This window comes from Petromyzon marinus, chromosome 50 (genome assembly GCF_048934315.1).
Source record: "Petromyzon marinus isolate PM22_M1 ecotype Great Lakes invasive population chromosome 50, UKy_Petmar_22M1.pri1.0, whole genome shotgun sequence".
NCBI lineage: Eukaryota > Metazoa > Chordata > Hyperoartia > Petromyzontiformes > Petromyzontidae > Petromyzon > Petromyzon marinus.
The window spans coordinates 2,854,820-2,881,112 of NC_133716.1; the positions used below are offsets into that span (position 1 = coordinate 2,854,820).

The window sequence follows — 26,293 nt, forward strand, 5'->3', positions numbered from 1 at the left end:
TCAATTGTAGCCAGCGTCCGCCATATTACTCAGGGAGACACCCAATGTTAAGTCAAAGCAGCGTCCGCCATTTTACTCAGGGAGGTGCACAATGTTAGATCAATGTAGCGTCTGCCATCTTGCTCCGGGAGGCACCCAATGTTAAGTCAATGCAGCGACCGCCATCTTACTCAGGGATGCGTACAATTGTCAATGCAGCGTCCGCCATCTTACACAGGGAGGCACCCAAATGTTTTCAATGCAGCGTCTGCCATCTTGCTCCGGGAGGCATCCCAATGTTAAGTCAATGCAGCGTCCGCCATCTTGCTCCGGGAGACACCCCAATGTGAAAGTCAAGGCAAGGGACCGCCCTATTATTGGAGAGGCGACAACACCATCTTACTCGGGGAGCCAGCACGGAGCTGACATCGCTGTGATATTGAAATTTGAGTCTGTTATAATAATTGGCGCTTTATATCTGAACCGGTCCCGGCGCCCCCCCACCTCCTTTACCAACCCGTGCTGACTAGTTTGGGGTTAAACAAACCCTTAAGACCGACAGTGTGGGGGTGGTCTCCATCCAGCAGTGGATTTACAAATGGCAGTAAATGGAACGGTCACTTTTATCCCGTTTAATGGCAATGCAAATGTTATTTTATTCGCACCAGGCTACATATTTTACCTGTCAAGAATCCTAATTTCTGCACGGTGTTTACCAGGCCCTTGCAGTGCTTACAGTGAGGGAAAAAAGTATTTGATCCCCTGCTGATTTTGTACGTTTGCCCACTGACAAAGAAATGATCAGTCTATAATTTTAATGGTAGGTTTATTTGAACAGTGAGAGACAGATTAACGACAACAAAATCCAGAAAAACGCATGTCAAAAATGTTATAAATTGATTTACATTTTAATGAGGGAAATAAATATTTGACCCCCTCTCAATCAGAACGATTTCTGGCTACCAGGTGTCTTTTATACAGGTAACGAGCTGAGATTAGGAGCACACTCTTAAAGGGAGTGCTCCTAATCTCAGCTTGTTACCTTATAAAAGACACCTGTCCACAGAAGCAATCAATCAGATTCCAAACTCTCCACCATGGCCAAGACCAAAGAGCTCTCCAAGGATGTCAGGGACAAGATTGTAGACCTACACAAGGCTGGAATGGGCTACAAGACCATTGCCAAGCAGCTTGGTGAGAAGGTGACAACAGTTGGTGCGATTATTCGCAAATGGAAGAAACACAAAATAACTGTCAATCTCCCTCGGCCTGGGACTCCATGCAAGATCTCACCTCGTGGAACGGTGAGGAATCAGCCCAGATCTATACGGGAGGATCTTGTCAATGATCTCAAGGCAGCTGGGACCATAGTCAAACATGTAGGTGGAAACAGTATGCTTTGGGGGTGTTTTTCTGCTCAGGGGACAGGACAACTTCACCGCATCAAAGGGACGATGGACGGGGCTATGTACCGTCAAATCTTGGGTGAGAACCTCCTTCCTTTAGCCAGGGCATTGAAAATGGGTCGTGGATGGGTATTCCAGCATGACAATGACCCAAAATACACGGCCAAGGCAACAAAGGAGTGGCTCAAGAAGAAGCACATTAAGGTCCTGGAGTGACCTAGCCAGTCTCCAGACCTTAATCCCATATACAATCTGTGGAGGGAGCTGAAGGTCCGAGTTGCCAAACGTCAGCCTCGAAACCTTAATGACTTGGAGAAGTTTGAAATTTTTATTCAAAGCTTTCGTGACTGCAGTAATTCATAATCTTAGCTCTTTCGGTAAAGTCACGTTTGTGTTATGGTCGAAACGTCGTGAGAATTTTTATTGTTTTATATATATATTTTATTATTTTATTGTTTCCCTTCAACGTGACTTTACCGAAAGAGCTAAGAATATGACTTGGAGAAGATCTGCAAAGAGGAGTGGGACAAAATCCCTCCTGAGATGTGTGCAAACCTGGTGGCCAACTACAAGAAACGTCTCACCTCTGTGATTGCCAACACGGGTTTTGCCACCAAGTACTGTCATGTTTTGCAGAGGGGTCAAATACTTATTTCCCTCATTAAAATGCAAATCAATTTATAACATTTTTGACATGCGTTTTTCTGGATTTTGTCGTCGTTATTTTTTCTCTCTCTGTTCAAATAAACCTACCATTAAAATTATAAACTGATCATTTCTTTGTCAGTGTGTAAACGTACAAAATCAGCAGGGGATCAAATACTTTTTTTTCCCTCACTGTATTTGTAACATAGAGCTCATGTTACTCGTGCTATAAATGACCTTACCCGTTGTCTTGTGTTTTACTCTTGGCGTGAACTTTGTTCCGCCTGGCTCGGCTGAGCCTCCATGGTCGAGCACGGGGAAACTCCGCGTGCGACGACATGTGGCTGTGCGGCTGTTGATGGTCACACTCCACCCCAAATCCCTCTCCGATTGAAAAGAATCGCCAAGATTCAGGGCCACGATCCCATTAATGAATTGGGTTATGCGTTTAACCTTTTTGATATACAATACTGTATTTGCCTGGGAATCCCAAAGCGTCTTAACATCCCATCTCAATGATTCCAACACCCTTGTAGGGGGTTTTTTGTCAGCCAACCATGCCCATCCAAAATAAAGTTTTTTTGGGTTAGATCGCGTCGATATTTTTGGGTTAGATTTAACCCAAAAAAACCTGTATTATGGATATTGGTCGTGAAAGCCTATGTGTTAAACTAGCCATACCCATTCTGTAAAACGTGTTACATGCCCGGAACGATTACATATCGCTGCAATTAATTGGGAATTGTGTTTTTAAGCCTTTCAGCCGCTGTAAATGCGTGCTTTTTTATTAATCAAAAACGCTCGTATTCAGATGGACAAATGGGGTTAATTTGATTGGCGCATAGGGCCTCTGTGCCATGACCAGCGCAGCTTGGGTGCATGGTCGCGTCATTGTTTATCATCAGGTCAGCGGAGCTTTAGGAAAAACAAGTTCATTTCTACCCGCTGCTTCACCCAGGAAAGAAGCTGAGGAAATCGCATATTAAGCTGTTTATAGTCAGCAGGAAAAGAGCTATAAATATGCATGTGAAGTGAAAATGTAATCAGTTATCCATTTTGGCTGATATGCTAATGTAAAACAAACCGATTCGTTGCATTTGTGCTGTTATCTGCAACCTGGTCTTGTCAATTATATGCGTTTATATTGTTTGTCTTTGCAATAAATAACTTAGATAATAATTTTCACGTAGGGCGATAACAGACTTTCTAACGTGGATATTTATATGTGTGTGTGTATATATGGCAGACAAAAAAGCCTCTGTCCACCCATTATTACAAATGGGCACAGCACAGTTGATCGGCTGGCCCGCCGTGGTGGACTTAAAAGTGTGCTCCTGAAAGAGTAGGCATAACATACTATCTCCAGCTCTCGACTGGCTCAACCCTCCTTTGAATGAAGGCCCCTCTTGCCAGCAATGACATAAGCAAATAATTGCAGGGCTGCACCTTTAAAGAAACAATAAAAATGACTTAAATTTTGATTTAAAGTTTTCGTGACTGCAGGGATTCATATTATTGGTTCTTTCGGTAAAGCCTACGTGACTTTACCGAAAGAACCAGGAATATAAATAAAAAATGACACCAGGACATCACCTCTGTCCCCAGAGAGATGGAGGAGGAGGATGATGATGATATCGGCCTCCTAAGCAATCTTGACCGACAAAAGTCACGATTGTACGAGATGAGGGAGACGGTGGTGACGGTGATGGTGGCGGCGGCAGTGTTAGGAGACGAGGGAGGTGATCGGGTCCATGGGGAGGCAATAGGGGATAGGGTGGTGGCGGTAGTGGTGAGGGCAGTCTGGATCTGTTTCCATAGCAACTCCTGCTCCATGCACACAGCCTCCTCCCTCATCCTCCCATCATGTCACCTCCCCCTTCCCACATCTCTGGTTGGCCAGCGTTTCCAGACGCTTAGCTCAGAGCACACATCGTGAGATTAAATTGGAAGGGCGCTTGCGAGGAGGAGGGACCTGGCGGTGCTGCTGCTGGAGTCCTCTCGCACATCTGCGAACCGCACGGTGAGAACTGTCTGCCTCTGGCGCCCAACGCCTTCAGCTGAGAAATAGAATGGCGCGGGTCGTCGCATGGAATTGTTCACGCGCCGGTGGTAATTATTGCGAAAAACTGCGAATTCGATATTGACGTGGAACAAGAATGTACAATGCGATCATCAAGCTCGCCCGTGCGAAAGGTCATGTTGATAATGGCACGCTTTGTGTGTTGGAGGGAGAAATGCGGCAAGGTTTTAAAAAAAAAGGTGGAATATGGCGTTTTTTGTTGTTGTCTCTTATGTGTAGGGTGAACCATTTTTATCTGCCGATGAACGGATAATGAATTTCTCTTGCAGAACATAGCATTATCAGGAGAGAAAGAAAATCACACATTTCTAAAATGTATAACGGTGTGTATTTTCTTCGGTGAAATTTCTAAAAGGGGACGGATGAGGGTTTGGGTGCGGGTTTTCTTCGACGTGCGGATGACAAATGTGGAGAGTGTTCGCTTCCGCGCGCAATGTTAATCTCGCAGACGCGAGATGCTCATGATGTAGACGCATCGATGATGCGAGCGGGGTTGTCCGGGAATGTGGATGCGTGGGTGCGTGGTTCAGGTGTCCGTGAACGGTTTGAATGTGGCTATGCGTGGGGTTATAATTGTGTTGGGGTGTGCACGATTTGAATGCGAATGTGCGCTATGGGGGGTTTTTTTCTCTTCTTCTTCTGTGTGGGTGAGTTTGAGAGTCTCATTGCAGGGCTGGGTGGTATGCATGTTGTTGCATATCATTACAGTTCGTTGCGTGTCGATGTATTATTGATTGTGGAGGTGTGCATGCAGGTTTGTGTGCTCGTGTATGCGAGGCAATGGACGCTGATATTGGGTGGGGTTTGGTGCGCGTGTGTTGCATGCGATTGTATTCCATCGCACGCATTCATTTATTTGAGTATGCGTAGAGGCGAGTGCATCGGTTGTTGACAGCTTTTTGAGTTGTACATGCGTGCGCGAAAATGTGTGGGTGCGGTTTTCTAACGGTCCGCCCTCACATTGTGCTCACACGCAGACAATACACTGGCCTTTGTTATTACTGGATGCGCTCATACATGAAATCGATCTCATGCCCTGTATTGCATGCAGTTGGGGGTTTGCATGGATGCCCGGTGTGCAAGTGTCATTGCCGCGCCTGGATCGACATTAAATGTCGGCGTGAGTCATTCGGTATGTGGGTCAGCGCCATTTCCCTGCGTAGCTTCATTCCAGGTAGCATGAAAAGAATTGTGATTGTGACCGTATCTGGTCACGTACACAATTGTATATACTTCACCTTGAAATAAATGCCGCTGGCGTTAACTTTGTGACGGGCGGTTTTCAGATTTTATTTTGTATTTTGATTATCTGAATTTTAAGCATGGGATTTCATTTAAAAAAACTGTTCAAAATTCATCCCAGAGTGTCATTGAATATTTACTCTGTGTAATGTAAGCCTTTTTGTATCCTGTTATTTATCCCTGCTGTAATGGGCCAGATAAATGCCCCGGAGGGTTTTGAAATTGTGCCGCAGATTTGGAACACGCCACTACGGACATTATCAATGGGTGCTGGCAGGGACTCGGTGATGTCTATGTGTGGGTGGAAGTGCCATTTGATGATGGATGTTTACTGTGAACGAACTGTACCATCGCAGACCGCCACATCACATTTTTGGGTGTAGGGTGGTTGGGCGTGTATTGCAGTGGTGAAGTGGGCTGTGGTAGAGAAGGGGGCGTGCGAGGTTGCATGGTTGTGGGTGCTGTGCTGCAGACACTGCAGTGTTGCTGGCTCGTCAGCGCTCGTACCAAAACGCGAGGTGGATTTCTGGAGCTGGATTGCTCATGCGCTGCGTGCGCCATCAGATTTGCCTCCAGCGAGTTTTCCTGCCCCACCGCGCCAATTGCCAGGGGCTATGGCAATGGACGCTGCCAATCTAATGGGAATGGGCGTTCATAAGCAAAGAGCCTTACTGCATTGAGCACTGAAGGCACGTCCTCTAATTTCTCCAAACGAAGCTCGTAAAGGAAAAAAAGATCCTCTCCGTTACGGCAACATTCTCAATGTCGGCCAGCGGTGCTTTAAATGAACGTAAAGTCACAGCTTTATCCTGGCTCAAACGGGCGTGGGGTGGTGCCCATCTCTATTTGTGGTCCTGACTGGCCTGGCAGACAGTCTCTTTACGTTTAAGTCCATTGATCCACCGACTTCATGATAGATATTTGGATTGGACCATGTCATGATCTGGGCAGATTTATCTTGCAAGGCCCTCCGCCACCTGACAGCCAAACAGTGTCACGTGTGCAAGCGTTTAACCAGCCAAATATGAATGTCGGATCGTGGAGAGTCTTGCTAAATAAATTAAGCTCTGATCATGACAATGGTAGAGCCCGACATCTATTATGAATCTTAATATTGGCTGGAAAAAAAACATACGTGTTTTCAATTATCTGTAGAATAAAAACGTGTATTAATACAGATTCAAAGAAATTAATGTTTGATTACTACATGTAGCTTTATGAACCCCAAAAAACATACGGTATGTAAAAAAAAACCGGATAATTTCCAGCAGCAATTGAAATATATCAAATCTGCTTGTTCGAGCTGCATTGTGTCGATAAGACATTGTGACAACGCCAAATCCATATGTACCAATCATAGATTAAGAAAAACGATGCTCGCGGTGACTTTAACGTACAATCACACACAACTGCAATGCCGCAGAGGATGTCACGTTGCTGCAATAATGTATTTGGCAGCTAACCAGAATGTGTCTGAGACACAATATCCCATATTTTTTGTCCCCCACACACAACATTTTTCTTGCAACCGTAATGAAATGTTCACCATTTTCAGCAGCTGCCAGACGTTGAACTCCATAGCAACTCGGACAGACAGACGTGGTTGGTTGATGTCGCCCCTTTCGATATGAACTCCACCTACAATCACTCCGCCATTGATAGGAGTAGTAATAACAATGTCCTTTGTCTAAAAAACCCACCACCGAGTGTCAAGCCTTTTTTTCTTTTTAAAGTTCTGGATTGTGATGTTTGGCGATTTCAATGCTAACGATGTGCACATTTGGAGGAAGTCTGTAATAAGTAGCTGCAGAACGATCATGGAGACCAGAGGGAATGCTCAAAACATCTGCAGAGGGGTGAGCACCTAGTCCCTATACTGCCATCTGCTGGCCATCTTGCAGTTGAGTTTCTGATTAACGCGCGTGGTCTGTGCACGACACCTCCCAAACCTCACCATCGCTAGTGGACTGCGGGCGCTCGCTGCCATGCCCTCCGACTCTCCCTGCTCGAGTTGAGTGGCACAACGAGTGTATTCGGCTTCAGTGAGACACAGCACACACACACAGCGGTGAGGCGCGCAGCATCGCTGTGAGCCCAGCTGCCTCGGTTAGTGGCGAGTGGGCACTTGACCTGGTCCCGGGAACCAAACCGGCACCTGACCAGCACTGAAGTGAGGAGTGTGTTCAAGCAAACCTTCAATGCCTGAAATGCGTGGCAAGGCCTTCATCCAACAGGGGGTGGACAAAGAGGAGCGCTGGAAAAACATTAAACAACATCTAAACATAATGGCATGCAAGAATGTGCAAAAATAAGCTATTTTATATAATGATGGTGAGTGATTATCCGGCGTTTTTGAAAATCCGGCGCCCTCCCCGAATAATCTCCTGAATGTTTTCAGCAACCTCCATAACTGAAATGTGTGATTAGACCTTCGTTCAATAAGGGATTGCCAAAAGAGCCGCATTTTAGTATGCATAATGCATCGACTGTAATGTTCAAATAAAAAAAATGTTCACAAAAAATTAACAAGTCAAGGCTACACAATTTCGCTTCCACGAAGTGGCCGCCAGGAGGCGCAACGCGAGACGGCTGTCCGTCCGTGCTCTGCTCTCTCTGTCTCTCGGTTTTGCCCTCGGCTCTTTTCTCTGCCTCGTCCCCCTTCCTCCTTCCCTCGTCCCGCTTCTCGTCTATTAACATCCTAAAGGCGTCTCCCCACCCACCACCACCACCTCTCTCGCCTGCATCTACCAGTGACACAGAACTCCCTTGACTCGACGCCGCAGTCACGGTGGTCATTTATGTGTTGTGAAAAAAACTAAATATATATTGGGCACGTTTCAAATTAGCGAATGTCTAAAAGTTATAAAACTGTGAAAAGTGGTAATTGTCAAAAATGGGAAAAAAACAATTTTTTAATTGCCTTGCCCCTGCTATAGAAACGCGTAATGTCACTACTGGCTTAAGACTAAACAGGAGATGAGCAAAGCCCCGATGCTGATTTGAAAGGGGGAAATCATAATCTTTGGTTCTTTAGGTAAAGTCACGTAGGTAGAAAAAATAATAGATCACGACGTTTCGATCGCAACACAAGCGACCGTCTTCAGGTGAGAGAGAGAGAGAAAGCTACTTACGTCGCTTGTGTTGCGATCGAAACGTCGTGATATATTATTTTTTCTACGTGACTTTACCGAAAGAACCAAAGAGTATGGATTCCTGCAGTCACGAAACCTTCAAATCAAGGGGGAAGTCACTTTAGCATATAGGTTTTCGCGACCAATATTATCCATAATAGAGGGCTTTTTTGGGTTATATCGTGTAGATATTTTTTTATACATATATTTACGCGATTTTTTTATATTTACGCGATCAAACCCCCAAAAAAACCTCTATTAGGGGGAAATGACGTTCGACGGAATAAAATGGCAACAAGGGATGGAATTCACCTCCCTTTGGGCCACGTGCGGTGCAGGGCTGGCTGAGGAGAGGCCATGAAGCCAGACATCGTCACGGAGCAACCGGTGTCCGGGCTTGGTAGGGCCCAGCGCAAGAGCGTGACCGCCATGGAGACGGCGGAACCTTCGGCCCTCCCTGGCGGAGCCAAGCCCAAGTCGGGGACCCTGGCAAACGCCGGGAAGGTGGCAAGCAGGGCTAGCTTGAGCCGGTCATCCTCTGCCAGCAGCCAGAGTCGCACCGGGAAGACGTCTGGGACAGCAAAGGCGACCTCCACCAAGGCCAGGCCAGCATCCATGTCGCTCGGGGGCAGCAGAGGCCAGGTGGACGGTCAGGCCCCGCACGTCGGCGGCGAGAGCGGAGTGGACACCGGTAAGAGGAGGTGGTGGTAATAACGAGAGTGGTGGTGATAGTGGTGATGGTTTATGGTAAGGGCCGTGGTGCTGATAATGGTAAGGGTGTGGTGGTGGTGGTGGTGGTAAGGGTCACGGTAGTTATGATGGAGAGGATGACAGTGGTCAGAGATATTGATATTGTGGCGTTGTTAAGACGATGATAAGGTGAACAATGGTGCAAAGAGTAGTGATTGTGTTGAAAGCCATATTTGTGGTTCTGGAGTGGATGGCGGTGGTAATTAAAATAATGACGGCGACAGTGGCGATGTTGGTGGTGATGGTTAATATGATGGTAGTAAGAGTGATGGTAACGTGCAGCATTGTCCGAGATGACAATTTACATTTCCAAGTGGAGATTATATGCGAGCGGGTGAGAGGTGAAGCTATTTAAAGCAATCAATATCATTTAAAAAATAGTTGGAAAGTGAAGTAGGCTACACATGTATAATTGTTTGATTTGATGTTGAGGGGAAGTGGAATCGTGGTTGGTGCCCTGCACCGTTAAACTCGGTTATCTCAGCTTGATTCCTGGCCAAAGCGAACAGCAATACGGAATGGTATCAGAACTTATCCTGGGTGCCCACCCAAATCTTCACCAGTCCTCAGTGGCCAGCCAAGTTAAGGTAGGCCTTAATCAAACAGTTAATTGACAAAGGGATGTATAAATCATAATCACGTTTAATATAACAATATTGTCGTTAAATATGCACAACTGGCTCTACATATTAAATAGCCACGTAAAACAAATTCCTGCGGAGGGAGCTGGTAGGAACGTTGGGTTGCTCGGTCAATGGCCAGGGTCAACGGTGGCGTGGTGTATTCCGCAAATATGCCTGACTGTGAGGGCGGGCACAAGCCGGCGTGAGTAGATTAAACGTTGAGTTTTATAAGGGCACCACGGGGTGACCAGCCCCTCCCCACCCTCCCCTCCCCACCCAGCCCCACTCTCCCCACCCAGCCCTTCCCCACCCTCCCCTCCCCACCCAGCCCCTCCCTCCCCACCCAGCCCCACCCCACCCTCCCCTCTCCGCCCAGCCCCACCCCTCCCATTTTTGGATGCAGGACGGACGGACACAATAATCCCCTGTGGGCTGGTGTAACCAGGAGGTTTCTACCAGTAAAAAAAACCATACAATTCCACATTTAATGCTTTGTTTAATGTGTATTGAGGACCTGGATTGTGTGTTCGTTGTCATGTAGTTGAATGCGCCGTGGGTGCGAGCTTATGCTTTTGTTCCTGCGTCATTTTTATCTAAACTGCTTTGCTATGCATGAGTCACGTGAAGGTATTTTAATATGTTCGTGGTAATTTAGCAGGCAAGAAGTCTTCGGTGAAGGATGCTTCATCCGCGGGGAAGGATGGAGTCCCAAAGAAAAGCAGCAGGTATGAGAACCAAACGTACATTTTAAAAAAGTATCACAAGATACATCAGATGTCTGTGGTTATACCAGCACAGTAGAATCCCTCTTAACCACGGTTATTTGGTTCCACGATTAGCCAAATTTTGCTCAAATTTGAACCGCAAAATGACTCTTTTCGGATCGCACACAGCAGCAACATCTTACCACCTGCAAAAAAAGAACTTGGCAGGACCCTCCTGCAAAAGAGTCTTGAGACTCATTGAGGCCTTCCTGGGAAACAAAAAAACACAAGCACAGTACAGTAGAATCCCTCTTAACGAAGGTAATTGTCTGCACGGAACCGGTCGTTAAGTGGTTTGGTCAATAAAGCGAGGGTATGAAATACACGTTAAAGGCTTCATTCATTCCGATAGCATCGAAAGTTACCCTTTTTCACCTAACAAACGTACTTTATAATATTTAAGCAATGTATATTAATACATAAAGATACTGACATTATAAACACATAATGTTCAAAGAAACAGGGTTAGTCAATGCATATAATTAATATTTACCTACAACAGCCTGTCATTAACAGGGGAATGGTCGGTAAGCGAACACATTGGGCTCTATGGAGGCACTACACTACACTATACACTACACTACTATACACTACACTATTATACACTACACTACTATACACTACACTATACACTACTATACACTACACTATATACTACACTATACACTACTATACACTACACTATACGCTATACTACTATACACTACGCGACACACTACACTACTATACACTACATTATACACTACACTACTATACACTATACACGACACTATACTACTATACACTACACGACACACTACACTACTATACACTACACTATACACTACTATACACTAAACTATACTCTATACTACTATACACTACACTACTATACATTACACTACTATACACTACTATACACTACACTACACACTACACTACATTATACACTACACTACTATACACTACACATTGGGCTCTATGGAGGCACTACACTACTATACACTACACTACTATACACTACCCTACACACTACACTACACACTACACTACTATACACTACACACTACACTAATATACACTACACACTACTATACACTACACTATACACTACACTACTATACACTACACTACACACTACACTACTATACACTACACTACACACTACACTACTATACACTACACTATACACTACACATTGGGCTCTATGGAGGCCCGACGTTAAGCGATTAGTCATTAAAAGGGGTGGTCGTTAATAGGGGTTAGTCAGTCACAGCACTTGAGTGGTTTTGTGTAGGGTCGAGTAAGGGTTGATTTACAGTAGTTTGTCGTCTATGTCCACATCATATGTCAATCAAATCCACATTTATTTATTTTTCCCAACCTGGAATATGATAATTTAAGTTAGAAACCAGATAATGGGGTTTTGAAGTTATATTTAATAATCAGTCAGAGACCCATCACTAGTATGGATTGCTGTAACTATGACTTGTTAGTATGCCGGAGGACATTGTTCAAAGCGTCTTTAAATGCTGTTGTGTTTAGTCGGTATATCCAGGGATTAGCGCTGCTTGCTCAATGCTTCGGCATCAACCCCTATCTTGCCACGTGTCTGTAACTGAACAACATTCGCTTTAAGCCTTCATTAAAATGAGAAAAAAAGACCTTTAAATCATGGTCACATGCTCTGTCAGTGCTCTTTTGGCGTCATTGTCTTGATTTATATCGTTATAAATGGACAGATCTGACATCAGCCCACACCTCAGATTAGCGCGGTTGGCTACGTACGGTGCGAAAGAAGTTCAACATACATACATGTCATGAGGGTCAGCTTTACTAACATTTTAAAATCCCTTTGTTCATTATCAAAGCTTAAAATTTTTAGGCTTTCTTGGGCGCACAGCCTATATGCCCATCTACTACAAGATAGCAGCCATTTGTTTTTGAGGATTGTGCCTTCGTTTGAACAACCATATAATGCATTGAAGTTCAGGATAGCTGTAAGTCTTTCGGCATATTTTTATATCCCATTCATGAAAATTAAAATGCCCTCTTGTCCACTCACAAATATGCTTGTTGTTCGCGGGGAAGTGATGTGACTCAGCATTAGCGTGTTTTGCTGTTCGTTGCATAGCTTCATGGCCTGAATTCTGGCAGGCCGCCCTGGCCAACGCTACCGGTGTATTAACCATAGCATTCTATGCGCCATCTGCATCACAGTGGACATAAAGGATCCAATGAAGCCATGCTGAAATGCGGAGGCCATTGTGCACTGACATCATGGTCAAATGTTGCCAAATTTGAAAAAAAATACTCAATTGCTTAAAACTTAGCAGGAGCTAAGACTCAGTAAGGCTTGCCTGCGTACAAGTGTAATAATAATAATGGTATACATAGTGTTTTTGACTTGTTCATTGTGATTTTGTGTGTGTAGTGTCAAGACCAGGAAGCCAAGGCCGGCTTCTGCTGTCATGGAGACGCCCCCTTCATCCGAGGCCTCATCCAATCCGAAGCCTCGCCCGTCCTCCATGATTGGCTCCCGGAGTCTCTCGGTGAATAAGACAGTGGGCCGTCCTGGAAAAGGTGACCTGTGACCAGGGACTCACCCCTGCCTATTTCACCCACATTTACTCTGCTTCACGTTGCTTTCCACTCCAGCAATCGAGGCAAAGGCCTCCTGTCAAAACCCTCAGGTCGACCTTCACACGATGAGGAAACGCTCCTTTGCTGCCACACCCAATGTCTGAAATTCCATTCCTCTGTTCACACTGTTGATAATGCTCAACCCATTCAAATTCAAATTCCAGATTATTATTTTCTGCATGTGACTGTCTCATTCGATGAAATTACCTAAATTTCCCACAGTGGTACTCATTTTATTGACGCTAGAGAGATAACATCTCACATTTTTTTCATGTTTTAATTTATAACAAATATTTCATCTGGAATAATTTCTAGAGATGGAACACCTTAATTTCAAGGGCATATGTGTCATGTGATTCACACATTGAAATCTCACGACACACGTAAAAAATAAAACGGATATTCCCTGAAACTCTCCACGTGGGCAATTTCACTAATTCCTTTCACCTGTTTTCAACAATGTATTTATATACATTTGAATTGACACTGCCAATGCATTGACGTTTTTATAGCATTCATATATGCACATATATATTTGGTTACAATCAAACTTCATAGTGAAAACACACATGCATGTAAAAAAAACCTTAGTTATTTAGCTACACTGATCGCATTTGGATTCAAATTTACGATGTCCATTTCGCCTAGATGACGTATTGCATTTAAGATACTGTATTATAAAAACAAGATGAAACGTCACAGGTGGGCCACTAGAAGGCTACCGTCACCCACCCACCTCCTGGTTGTGACATTCCTCTTCTGCCCTCCCTCCTCAAAGACACTGATGGTGTAACCATCAACCACATGAGAACATCAACAGGCCGATGCACGCATCTCCGTCATGAACGTAAAATTAAAGACAAGCCACGGTAGTGTGATTGTGACCGTGCAACCCACACTGTGGACCACATCGTGAACCACTGTGGTCTGCGCTCCTTCAACGTAGGAGAAGGAGAAACAGGCACACAACACAAAAGCACTCCAGAAGTGCGTTCTCGTGGCCAGCAGACCTCGACATTGGCATTCTGCTCCTGAACAGATCGCCACATGCTAAGAAAAAAAACAATGTAACATATCACGAAAGCTCAGTTCAAATCTACAAAAGAAAGGAGTAATGTAAAATTAGGAATTTGGAATGTTGGTCGAGGTGCTGGATGAGGTGAAGGAGCGACCTCGACTGAGGATAGAGGGGACTGACGAGAAATGGGCCAAGAGGGGTTCCTGCTCATTGGTGTCGTGAGTAGCCCCGGATGAAGGTTCTTGTAGGCCTTAGGCACTTCTGTTTCATAGGCCTTCAGTGATAACTCTCTACTGCTGCTGCCCATGTTACTGCCATAGCCGCTGTCACTCCGCTTGTTTCACGCGGTACTTTGTCCAGCTGATACGTACATTATTTAGTCTGTGCCCTAAATTGATGGGAGCGTGGTGTGTGCTGGAGATAAGCAGATTTAATTTGAAACGCTGTGCCTATCCTTGCTATATAAATATATTTATCCAAGACGATATCTTGGTTACATTTTTTAATCATAAAAAACATGGTCAACATTTTTTTGCGTAGGCCTTTTAGTTTTCATAGGCCCTAGGCACAGTGCCTACTCCTGTGGCCTATTGGATAATATGGCCCTGGCCGTGGGTCTGCTATTAAAGGGGCCCCGCTCCTGGTGATGCTCGGGCTGACCAACACCGATAGTTCCCTCTCGAGCTACACGATCCCCAACCCTCGTCACGTTGCACTAAAATTAAATCCACAACAGGATAATGAACTTAAACTCATGTACACTCACAATTGTAATCCGCTGGAAAAGTTATTCATACCAGCTCACCAAAATGAAACATTACAAAAAGAGGAAAATACGAGTTTTATTTTTCTATGTCCCACAAACAAAAACCTCTCTTCATGAGCGAACGTGGCAGGCTCCGAGCTCTCCGTAATTAACAGGCCCAGCACCATGCAATGAATGACAAAAGGGTTCCCGCAGATGCAACACTTCTGCAAGCGAATAGACATCAGGAAAAACGGAGCACACGGACGAGAGAAGACCAAAACTCGAACCCTTGACGTTGTACATTTAGGCATTGCCGAGTCTGGTGACAGCCACTGCTTACGCCACTCTGATGGCCATCTCTCCAGTGATGTCTCCGGCCTTTCACAGAACTGCACGCAAACCCCTCCTTCGAAGGGCCCTGGTTCCCAAACCAGTAGGCCACAAAAGTCTAATGCAAGGGCTTGGCAACCAAAATAACAAGAAGAGCCATTTTTTTCGTCGAATTCGGTAACCTAAAAACCTCAATATTTCAAGAGACCGCCAATGCAAGTGGTGAATACGGGACGGTGGTCCTTAATAAATAACGTCACGGAGCAGTCCCTTAAAACCGGATTAACGGGGTTTAGGAGTCGCACGAGGTCGATCCAAAGCCAACACCATGCACAAATGCAGATTACTATTGTTCACATTATTGTGCCATGCTTTGCGATTTTATAATTTTACAGTTATAATTTCCCCTGTTTTTTAACAGCTGACACTTCTGGAGCCGTCGCCCTCGAGGGCAATCAGAGGAAGTCCTCTGTGAGCAAAACGTCATCCTCCAAGAGCGAGATTAAACCATCCATCAAGAAACAGCCATCGTCCTCCCCAGCCCCTTCCAAAGCTGCTGGAAAATCAACCAAAGACAAAGCCAGCTCCATAAAGATCAAGAAATCTTCGCAACCTTCCCCGAAGGCGTCCTCAACGAGCTCCCTACCCCCAAAGCCTGCCAAAAAACTCACGAGCAAGCCTGTCGCAGCCAGCGTGGCGGATGACCCCAAGGTGAAGCCAGAGCAAGGCCCAAAGGTGAAGTCGGATCAAGATCGAATCCAAGAGATCGCCCCTGAAGCCCATGTCGGTGATGCTGAAGTCAATGACGATGCAGCCGACATGAAGGAGGCTTGTGGAGAGGAGGTGCGGGGAGAGGAAGTTCGGGGCATGAAAATCGCTGCGGCTGTTGAGGAGATGGAGGCTGGCGTCCTTGTGGAGGAGGCTGGGAGTCTTGACTCTGTTCCACCACTGGCTCGCGTCGTGTCTGAAGTCCACGCTGATTCCGAAACGGACGAGAGTGTCCCCGAGGCAGAGGCTAAGGATGCAGAAGACTGCGAAGAAATGGACTGCAGGGAGGACAAGATGAAGACGGAGGACGAGGATGATGAGGAGGATGAAGACGACGATGACGATGATGACATGTATGAGCGGGAGGAGACATGTGAGGAGGCGGCGGAAGAGGACATGGATGAGTGCGACACGCAGCGCGATGATCCTGACACGGAGGCCTGTGAAAAGGAGAAGGAGGCTGAGGAAAAGGAGCAAATGAGCGACGATGACGAAGACGACGATGAAGAAGATTCTGATGACGACGAGGATGACATCTTCTGTCAGGCAACGCTGATTGTGAAGCCGAACGCACAAGGCAGCGGAAAAAGGGAGGGGCTGTGCCTGGCAGAGATCGCGAGCAATGAGATCATGGTGAGACGCAAGCCCAGGAGCCCCTCGCAGGAGATCCCGAGCCCCCAGATTGTGTGCGAGGAACGACTTGTGCAGTACGTGCTCTGCGAAAATCCTGGCCCGGAGAAGACCATGAAGGACAACTCGAACAGCATGCTGAAGAGGGCCGAGAGCTTTGGGGAGAGGGACAAGGAAGGCCGCAAATCACCGCAGAACAAGTGGGAGAAGGACTGCTGCGAGAAAGAGCTGAGCATGAAGCAGGACATGACGGAGGACGCCTCTTCCTCGGACGAGTCGACGGCTCGTGACGAGGACGACCTCCCCACAATGACCGTGGAGCCGTGCAAGATCAACGTGACGGTCAACATGCTCCACCAGGAACTGTCCAACGGCGGCGGGAAATCAGGGCGGCTGCTGCTGGACCTTGTTCACTCAGAAGACGACGACGAGTGGGTCGACCTGTCCAATGAGACCTTCGAAGACTACGAGCAGTACGTGAGTGAGAAGGCCGCGGGCCACGGCCTCACCGAGTTTGACAAGATCCTGGTCGAGCCCGACTCCTCCGTCGCACCAGAAAGGGCCGTGGAAGCGACGACGAGCGATGGCGATGCAGCCACGCCATGTCGCGGGGTCGGGGCTCTCGAGGACCGGGCCTCCACCGTGCCGATTGTCGCCGTGGGCCGGGTTCGCCCGCCCAAGCCGCCGGGGCCACACTTCCCGGGAGAAGCCGGTAACTACGTGAAGCTCGGGGCACGGTTCCAAGACGCGACAGCATCGGGCGACGACACTTCCGAGATGGCGGGCGGGCGCAGGTTCGTGGCTCGATCGCCCGAGGCGGTGGCTGAGCGGCCCGTGGTGGAGGAGGAGAACGAGGGTGGCCCCAAGGTGGGCCCAGTCTTAGGCAATGGCTGTCTGTCCCAGCAGCCCTTGGGCATGGGGTTGGCAAAGGAGAAAGTGGTGGGCACGTCTCTCAACGTGCAGCCCAAAGTCCACGCCGACTTCTGCCCTCCTCACAGCAACGACCCAACGCTCTTCAAGATTCCCGGAGCCAACGGGATGTTGCCTGAAAAGATTCCCCTCAACGGCTCAAAGGAGAGCAGCAGCATTTTTTCAGGTAAGTTGGTGATGTCGGGATGATAGAGGATCTTATAACACAAATATGGCCAGATCATTTACGTGGTCTAACCCACAAATAAATATAAATGAAGATGAAGAATCTTAGGTTTAGGCCCACGGTTGTTCAGGAAAATGTATATAACAAAAAACAAAAAATTGCACAAAAATATCACGGAGAGATGAGTTCTTGTCATCAAATTGAGAGACAGAAAGAGGAAATCATGGAAAAGAGAATGCGTGCAATTTAATGGAACGACCTGAAGTCGTAAGAAAAATAAGTGGGCTTGGGCAAGGCACATCATGACGTTAAGGGGTCGATGGTCGATGGGTCAAGAATAACAAGGGAGTGGTGGCCAAGGAATGGAATGTATTCCTATCTTATGTTTATATAGCACTTTTATCCAAGGTGCTTTACAAGGGTTATGAGCGGTACAATGAGGGTAACTAAAAGTGATATGGTGAATACGGATGGGGTATAGGGCAGGCTGTTAGTAGGTACCGGAATTACGGGGGTGCCTAGAGATGGAGGGAAATATGGGCCAGGGAGAAGAGGTGGGTCTTGAGGGAGGAGCGGAGGCTCGACAGGGAGGGCGCTTGGTCAATGTGGAGGGGAAGTTTGTTCCAGTGCAAGGGGGCAAGTAGGGAAAAGGAGCTTCAGGAACAATTGGACGTCGTAACGTTCTCCTACGGCCAGTCTGAGCCCAGACAGGTCGCCTCCCTCCACCCCCTAAATTTTAAACAGTTCATGGACAATTTCGTGCCTGGTGACACCCAATAAATAAAAAATGAAATTTCCAGGTAGTAAATAATAATAATAAGGCTAATTTGTAACGGGCACAGTTTTCATTTGCCCGAAGGCAGCGACTCTGAGGCGCGGAGCCCGGCTCAGAGATCCGCTCAGTAAAAGTAAAATAGAAAGATGTTGCTTTGAGAAGGCGCTTAAAGGTAGGTGAAGAGTCAAGTGCTGCGAATGTGGAGGGGGGTGGCGGCGGCGTTCCAGGTGGAGGCGCCGACAACAGCGAAACGACACGTGGCGATCGCGGTGCCGGCTCTCGGTGTGGAGGGGTAATTCCTGCGTAAAGCTGCGGAGAGTTCTGGCGGTGGTTTGGGAGCAGGGCGTCAGGAGGTCCTGTATGCAGTGTAACAGAGGCAGGCGATTTTGAAGGTGATTCTGATGGGGATTGCGAGTCAGTGGAGGGCCCGGAGAGCAAGGTCGGAGGTGAGGACAGTGCGTGCGACGTGGTTTTGTAGACGTTGGGGTTTCTTTAGGTTGTTTTGTGAGGACAAAATCATAGCTGTATCATGGTATGCACGCGAATTTACTCAGTCAAGAAGCCAGCGCGCAGACTTATGGAGCTATGTGTGGCCTGCAACATTAAACCACCCCCGCCGCTTCCCTATCTCGCACCACCACGAGGCAATCTCATCATGTGCTCAAGCACAGCAGGCTGCTGCCGCTGACAATCACAATTACCTGAAAAAATATACTGCACGTGACTCGGCGAAAATGGCCACTGCGAGCGTTTTATGGCACTCCGGTTCCCTGCGCGCAACCGACAAATTATAAAACTGCAAATGGCGGCAGAACGATCGAACGCATAGTTTCCCATTGGAGACGTTTTAGTGAAGAGCACTGTTTAGCAATGCATATTGCGCTTCTGTGAATTTCAGTAAGGATTTCTCCTGGTACAATAAAATAACAACGTTCAGCCCTCTGTAAAAAAAACACTGCTGGATGAAGGTCTACTTAATCTGTGTTGGCCAAGAGGGGGGGGGGGTGCGTGGCGGGTTTGTTTGACCGTACTTCACCACGCTGGTCTATGTGGGTTTGTGAAAGGAGGGTGGAGGTGCCAGGACCAATTGAGATGACACTTGCAACTGACACTACGCTGGGACCGAATATTGAAAATGGGGTGACCGGGCTCCTAGCACATTGTGCTCACTACTTCGCCATCACTTCAGAGTACGTTCAAGCCAATGTAGGAGCACACATTCTCCGGCTTCTGTTCGGTAGCGAGGGCACAATGCAGTCAGGGGTGGCAGGAATGAATACATGAATGAATTTAAACTGCCAATTATCTGTCCCAAGTTTCACGAGATCGAAATTAATTCGGTGTTGCAAAAAAAAAATCCCTTTTAGATCACAAATAATTGATCGCAAGTAAAACGTGCTTTGTCACTGCATTTATTTCTTAGCTGCTTATTGAAATTCCCAGAACGTGCGTTTTCGGGTTTTCTCCTATTTATCTGCGATGACAATGGCATGAGGCTGTGCTTTGAATTTATATTTTTGGGGGTTTTCTTGCCATTGTGCAAAAAATTACATATTCTGGGGAAGTGCAAAAAAATGTGTGAGTGTGCTCATTAAGCTGCGGTTGGCTAGGCGACCTTTGGGGAAATTAATCTAAAGAAAACTACGCGTCCTTGTATTGTGCAGTCATCCTGTACGTATGTATTGCATGTGTGTGCATGGGACTGTATGTATGTGCAAGTGTGGATATGTATGTATGTGCGTACAAGCATTTGTGTGCACATGTGTGCCTATGTATGGAAATGTGGATGTGTGTGCATTTGCGCATCTGTATACGCATGTGTACGTGTTCTGTGTACATACGTATGTGTGCACTAATGCGTGCTTGCATGTACGTATGTGCAAACATTTGTGTGTACGTGTGCGCGTGTATTTGTGCACGCGGTGTGTGAAAGTGTGTGGTGACGCAGTGTTTCGAATGCTGCAATTCCCGGTCATGGCTAGCATCAGTGCGAAATGCTATTCTGGACCTCCCTTAGGTTAATTTAGCCTTAAAAGAGTCTGGCGCACTGTGTGAAAATCAGCATTCGGGAGACAAATGCAGCCGAGAATGGCGCTAGTCAAACCATCTTGTGCAAAGTGCAGGCTTTAATAGGTGCTCGCTAACAGCACTTGCCCTAGCAGCCTGTGCAGGCTACACAGGGACATGTGCGCATGCTTACGTGTGTGTGTGCTCTCTCTCTCTGCCCTCTCTCTCCGTCTGCCCTCAGTGTGTCTCGGTGGAAACTGCCAGAAGGTGTTCCCCTGGGGTCCTCCCTGCAAAGCTCCCATCTGAGTCCTACTCCGATGATCTGTGGTGATAATGATACGGTGATAATGATAATAATAAAAATACAAATGAAAGCTTAAGTCAATGAATTTACGTTATCAAGTAAACCCATCATGTTCAACGGCTGCCGGTTGTCTCCTGATTCATATGCACTGGGCTGTTTCTCTCCTTTCTCTCCCTTTGATGCCATTATTGCCCCGACAACCTTAACGTGTCGGCGTTGTGCTCTCTACCAGTAATAATCCAATCGGCATTTACAAATATGTGGTAACGAGATAAAGCCCCCGGGGGAACGGGGAGGAAGCGCCGAACGGTGCCAGTATAAAACACAGCGTATATATATCAGTTGTCGTGAGCGTGTTAGTGTCTCACTCTTGCCATCATGCTTAGAGGAAAACAGCACGGGACACTCGTCGTCATCATCGTGCCGTGTGGGCCAGTGTTCACGGTCAATGTACAGCGCATGGCTTTTGGCATTGACGACCTCGCCCATCGGCTGCGTGGAGGGCATTTCCGCTCAGCTGCTTGCGCAAGCGCGCCGTGTCGAAGTGTCCCAGCGCATGGCCAACTGTGACAACGGATTTACAAGATGTGTGGCGTATACTGCTTTAATCCTCAAGGATTTAGAACACACGTGGCAAAATGTGCCAATGGGGATTTATTTCCATTGCTGACTTATAGGCTCATTTATTTGTGAATTATTTATTACCTGCGTTTGCATTATTTAGTTCACTGGCGACTTTTACGGTGACAGTTGTTTTTTTATTTCAGATTTTGTTGCTTGGCAACAAGTGTTCCGCCATAATGGACCATTTCAGATGACAGGCTTTTTCACAATTCTTCAGTGTCCAAACACACTACATATTTTCTATCGTAAAAAAATGGTATAATTTATTAACTTAATCATTGCGTTATTTATATTGACATGTGCTGCGGTTGCATTTTGGAAATACATTGTTTGCCTTGAAGTTGTTGTTGTCCAGAGAGATTGTTTTTTGTAAGAAATGTGTCCTTATCACCGACAGCAGTAAGATATCAAGTCCAAAAAAGACGTATCTCAATGTTAAAACACTGTGTTTATCTTTCAATGGTAAACCTCTATTTAAAGGGCCAACCTTAGGGTCACTGTGTCCTGAGCAACATACTAATCTGAATGCATCCCCCCAAAACCATATTTTGTTTATGTTACTCGACAGCCGAGTAAGATAAAGGAAGTCTCAGGACTCATTTTGAGGATTAACTGGTTCTGGGATGTTTGACGGATACGAGCGGCGAATACTCAAACTCTACACGGCTGGAACAGAACCTCATGGCTGTACTGCCTGCGATTGGCCGTATGATTATTTACAGTTGTGCACACTGTATGAAAGAAATTTTTCATAATTTATATAATTCTGGTGTCCCCTTCACACATACTTGCTTTTTAAATCAGCCTTCCCAATTGTCTAGCCAAGTATTCATTTGTACAGGGACTCCTCTACTTACGAACGAGTTAGGTTCCAAGGGTCTGTTATTATGTCCAACTTCTGTCGATTCCGAACATGTTGTACGGGGATGTACACTGAACACAGGGAATAGCTTTAAAAGTTGTATAATCTCCCGTAGATACAGATGCCACTGGTTCTTCATGTTCCACACATGTAGATGCCACCACCGCCATCTACATGTTCCACACATGTAGATGCCACCACCGCCATCTATCGCAACGGCGGTTGAACTTACGGCTCTCGGTCCGAACAAGCAACTGGACATACAGACAGGTTTGTTCGTATCTCTGAAAGTTCATAAGTCGACTGTTCGTAAGTAGAGGAGTCCCTATATATTGTACAGCACAGAGACGCGTGCACGCCATCTGACGAGGTGGCGCTGTGGTTAGAGTGCTGGACTCCTCGCTAAGGGAGAGGTTTTCGAGAGCGCAAATGCAAGTTTTTTGGGGGGCCAGCTCATTCTCTCGCCCCCTCTCCAGGGTTGATCAAAATTATCACCAATTTCTTTTGGGAACTCAACAGTGGTGAAACCGTTGGAGGGACTGCCCTTTGCCGTGGAAAAGTGGAATTTGTTTACCATTGACGCGGAGCTGCCAACAGAAATGAGTGCCATCCCATTGCTTATTTGAGCAGGGAAACTGATTTGTCTTACGTGATATGACATACACACTCGACCTGACATACACACTCGACCTGACATACACACTCGACCTGACATACACACTCGACCTGACATACACACTCGACCTGACTTACACACTCGACTTCACTTACACACTCGACTTTACTTACACACTTGACCTGCCATACACACTCGACCTGACATTCACACTCGACCTGACATACACACTCGACCTGACATACACACTCGACCTGACTTACACACTCGACTTCACTTACACACTCGACTTTACTTACACACTTGACCTGACATACACACTCGACCTGACATTCACACTCGACCTGACTTACACACTCGACTTCAATTACACACTCGACTTTACTTACACACTCGACCTGACATACACACTCGACCTGCCATACACACTTGACCTGACATACACACTTGACCTGACAAACAATCGACCTGACTTACGCACTTGACCTGACATACACACTCGACCTGACATATACACTTGACCTGACATACACACTTGACCTGACATATACACTCCACCTGACTTACACACTCGACCTGACTTACACACTCGACCTGACTTATACACTCGACTTTACTTACACACTCGACTTTACTTACACACTCGACCTGACTTACACACTCGACCTGACTTACGCACTCGACTGACATACACACTCGACCTGACATACACACTCAACCTGACTTATGCACTTGGCTTGACATACACACTGAACTTGACATACACGCTTGACCTGACATACACACTCGACCTTACGTAAACATTTGACTTGACATACACACTCGATCTGACTTATACACTCGACCTGACATACACACCAGACGGTTCAGTGATCTCTCATCTTGAACAGGAGACAGTGGCAGCCCACATTGTACACGTCCCCCCTTGTGCACTGCACCTTTGTAAAGCTTTAATGCAGCCACTGCCCTCTACATTTCACTGCATGCCCCCCCCCCCCGCCACACGCGTCTTCCCCCCACCGCCCCCCGTTGTGACCAAAGGTCAGCCTCGTGGCCATTGTAGAGCCGCGTTTGTGTTCGTGTTGACCCCTATAACCGCAAAAAACTCCTTGAGCACTGCTAATGTGATCATTCCTAATTACCCGCGATTATTCCTAACTGCCGACTGGCACTGCCACGGATAGGAAGGGCAAAAAAAAAAAGATAAACTGTCGGGCGGGACGTCTACCGTCATTGTAGCCGAACCCTGCCGCGTAAATTCGTTAAGTGTCCAATAAAGAAGCCCTCGCTCGCATCCCGTACCCCGACGGTGGTCTCCTGACGAGAGTCAGGCTCTGACGACAGGAGGGGGGGACTCGCCCCAAGCCGGTGGCTGCATGTGAACGAGGGTGTGTGGGGGGGGTGGGGGAGTCCAGACGACAACGGTAATCAGTCGCGGGTTCGCTTCTTTTAAAATCTTCGCTCCCGTCGGCACGGGAATGGCAAAGCGCGCGCGGCGCGGCGCTGTGCGGGGTGGGGTGGGAGGTCTTTGGCAGAAACGCGCGCGGCGTTTGAGACGGGTCGACCGCCCGACTTGTCCCCGCGTTGGCGTTAACGACGATCCGAGTGCGGAGCGACCGGCCACGGCATCAACTGGAGAACGTCGCCACTTTCTCTCTCTCGCTCTCGCTCTGTGTGCTTGGATTTGTGCCACATTCTGCATCGATATGCAGCGCGCGTAATTTGTAAGGCATCTGATTTGCAAGGCTCGTAGGTGTTAAAGGCAGTAATTATAAAATTACATTTAGGTCTATGGGAGCACTTGGATAAAAAATGTCTTTTAAAAAGAAATGCGAACATTTGCGTCAGAAAATTATGCAAAGGTGTCAGTTAAATAATATGCCTTGTCAACATAAAAAAAAATTCTCATCGGGCACTATAGAGTTTTTTTGTTTAAAGATCAGTTGCTATTTTTGGACATATGTAGCCACATTGAGGTTTCAGTCCAAGAATTAGAACAAAAATAACCAAAATCTGCCAATCAGATGAGCTTACCTCCTCCAACTGAGCTGTGTTGATCTGTCTTTGTTCTAAAGCGTAGTTATAATCGGCAGACAGGCAATGAGATAGTGCCTGGTTCTTTGACGGGAACACACAAATGTTGTTGATTTACCAAAGTGAGAATGCTTTGAGTTTCCGCGTCACGCATGCATGCTCGCGTTCGTATATTGTACTGTGTGCAAGCCCACGGTTACAGATACTTGCGAGCTGGTTCAACATAGACTGTGACTGAAGGGAATCTTCCTCGAATTTACAGAAGTTGATGTTACTACCTGGTGCAGATTTGCGGGTGAGGTCTCAATGAAATGTTTGTTTGTATTGTTATGCACTGTTCGACCTTATGCATACGTTGTTTTTTTTCACGGCACATTTTCTGACGCTTGCCGTAACTTGCTTTGCTGTATGCACTTTGTAGCGGAACTTTCACGCGTGTCGTCATTGTCATTTATTAGCACCACCAGCCACTTACTCCAAGCAGTTGCAATTTGATTGATTGTCACGGATTTGATCGCCGCTGTTCAGTAACGCATTTTAACATCATCATCGTCGCTGTTGCCAGTACATGAGTGGCCTGTGGCCGTAACAATTGCGACCGTGTCCATTGCCATCGTCCGTCGGCCACCTTGTCATCATAAATGTGACTGAGTAGTGGAATTTGCTTGGTAGGACCTGCAAAAGTTACGCGTTCGGAACGGGAGGGATGTCTTTAAAAGTTTCAAAAGCATCATAATATCAGTGCAGGCAGAAACCATATATCAAGGAATAAATAAATCTGTCTCCGTGTTCACTGACAGATGCCGTCTCGCGGCTGTTCGTGATTGACTCGTGTGTACTGGACATTACACATCTGGACGGTGAAGCAAAGTGATTGATTGTTTTTAGGCGTAAACAAAGCATGCTATGCCCTGTGCAGTACGCCGAGATATGGATAAACAGTACACGTACACACATATACATATATATCTCACACGTACACGGTATATATATTTTTCTGTTGCGTAGTGTGCGAGTGGATTCCTCGTTATATCCTCGTGTATCTCCTATAGTCGATGTGCATCCACCCGTGCGGCGAGGGCGTGCGTGCGTGCGTGCGCTGCCTGGCTCTGCAAGCCGCCGTTGTGTGAGCTTGTGCGATTGTGCGTGTTCGCCTGTAGACGTGACAGTGTGTGACGTGCACATTGCATTACAATAAAAACGTACGAGACCCGCGGATCTAGGGCGCCTCTTGAATTT

At 46.7% G+C, this 26,293-nt stretch overlaps 1 protein-coding gene across 5 annotated transcripts; it reads left to right on the forward strand.

Moving 5' to 3' along the window:
* Positions 1-3,881: 3,881 nt before the first annotated feature.
* LOC116953182 (uncharacterized) lies at positions 3,882-26,267 on the forward strand. 5 transcript variants are annotated; one of them, XM_032973119.2, is made up of 6 exons: positions 3,882-4,050; positions 8,822-9,174; positions 10,515-10,581; positions 13,034-13,182; positions 15,760-17,832; positions 20,856-26,267. In XM_032973119.2, exons 2-6 carry the CDS (start codon positions 8,841-8,843, stop codon positions 20,918-20,920), a joined length of 2,688 nt encoding a protein of 895 aa, XP_032829010.2. In that variant the 5' UTR covers positions 3,882-4,050; positions 8,822-8,840; the 3' UTR covers positions 20,921-26,267. The 5 variants fall into 5 exon arrangements, with proteins under 5 accessions (XP_032829010.2, XP_032829012.2, XP_032829008.2 ...); XM_032973121.2 differs by having other exon boundaries at positions 8,888-9,174; positions 10,512-10,581; XM_032973117.2 differs by having other exon boundaries at positions 3,883-4,050; positions 10,512-10,581.
* The last annotated feature ends 26 nt before the right edge of the window (positions 26,268-26,293 follow it).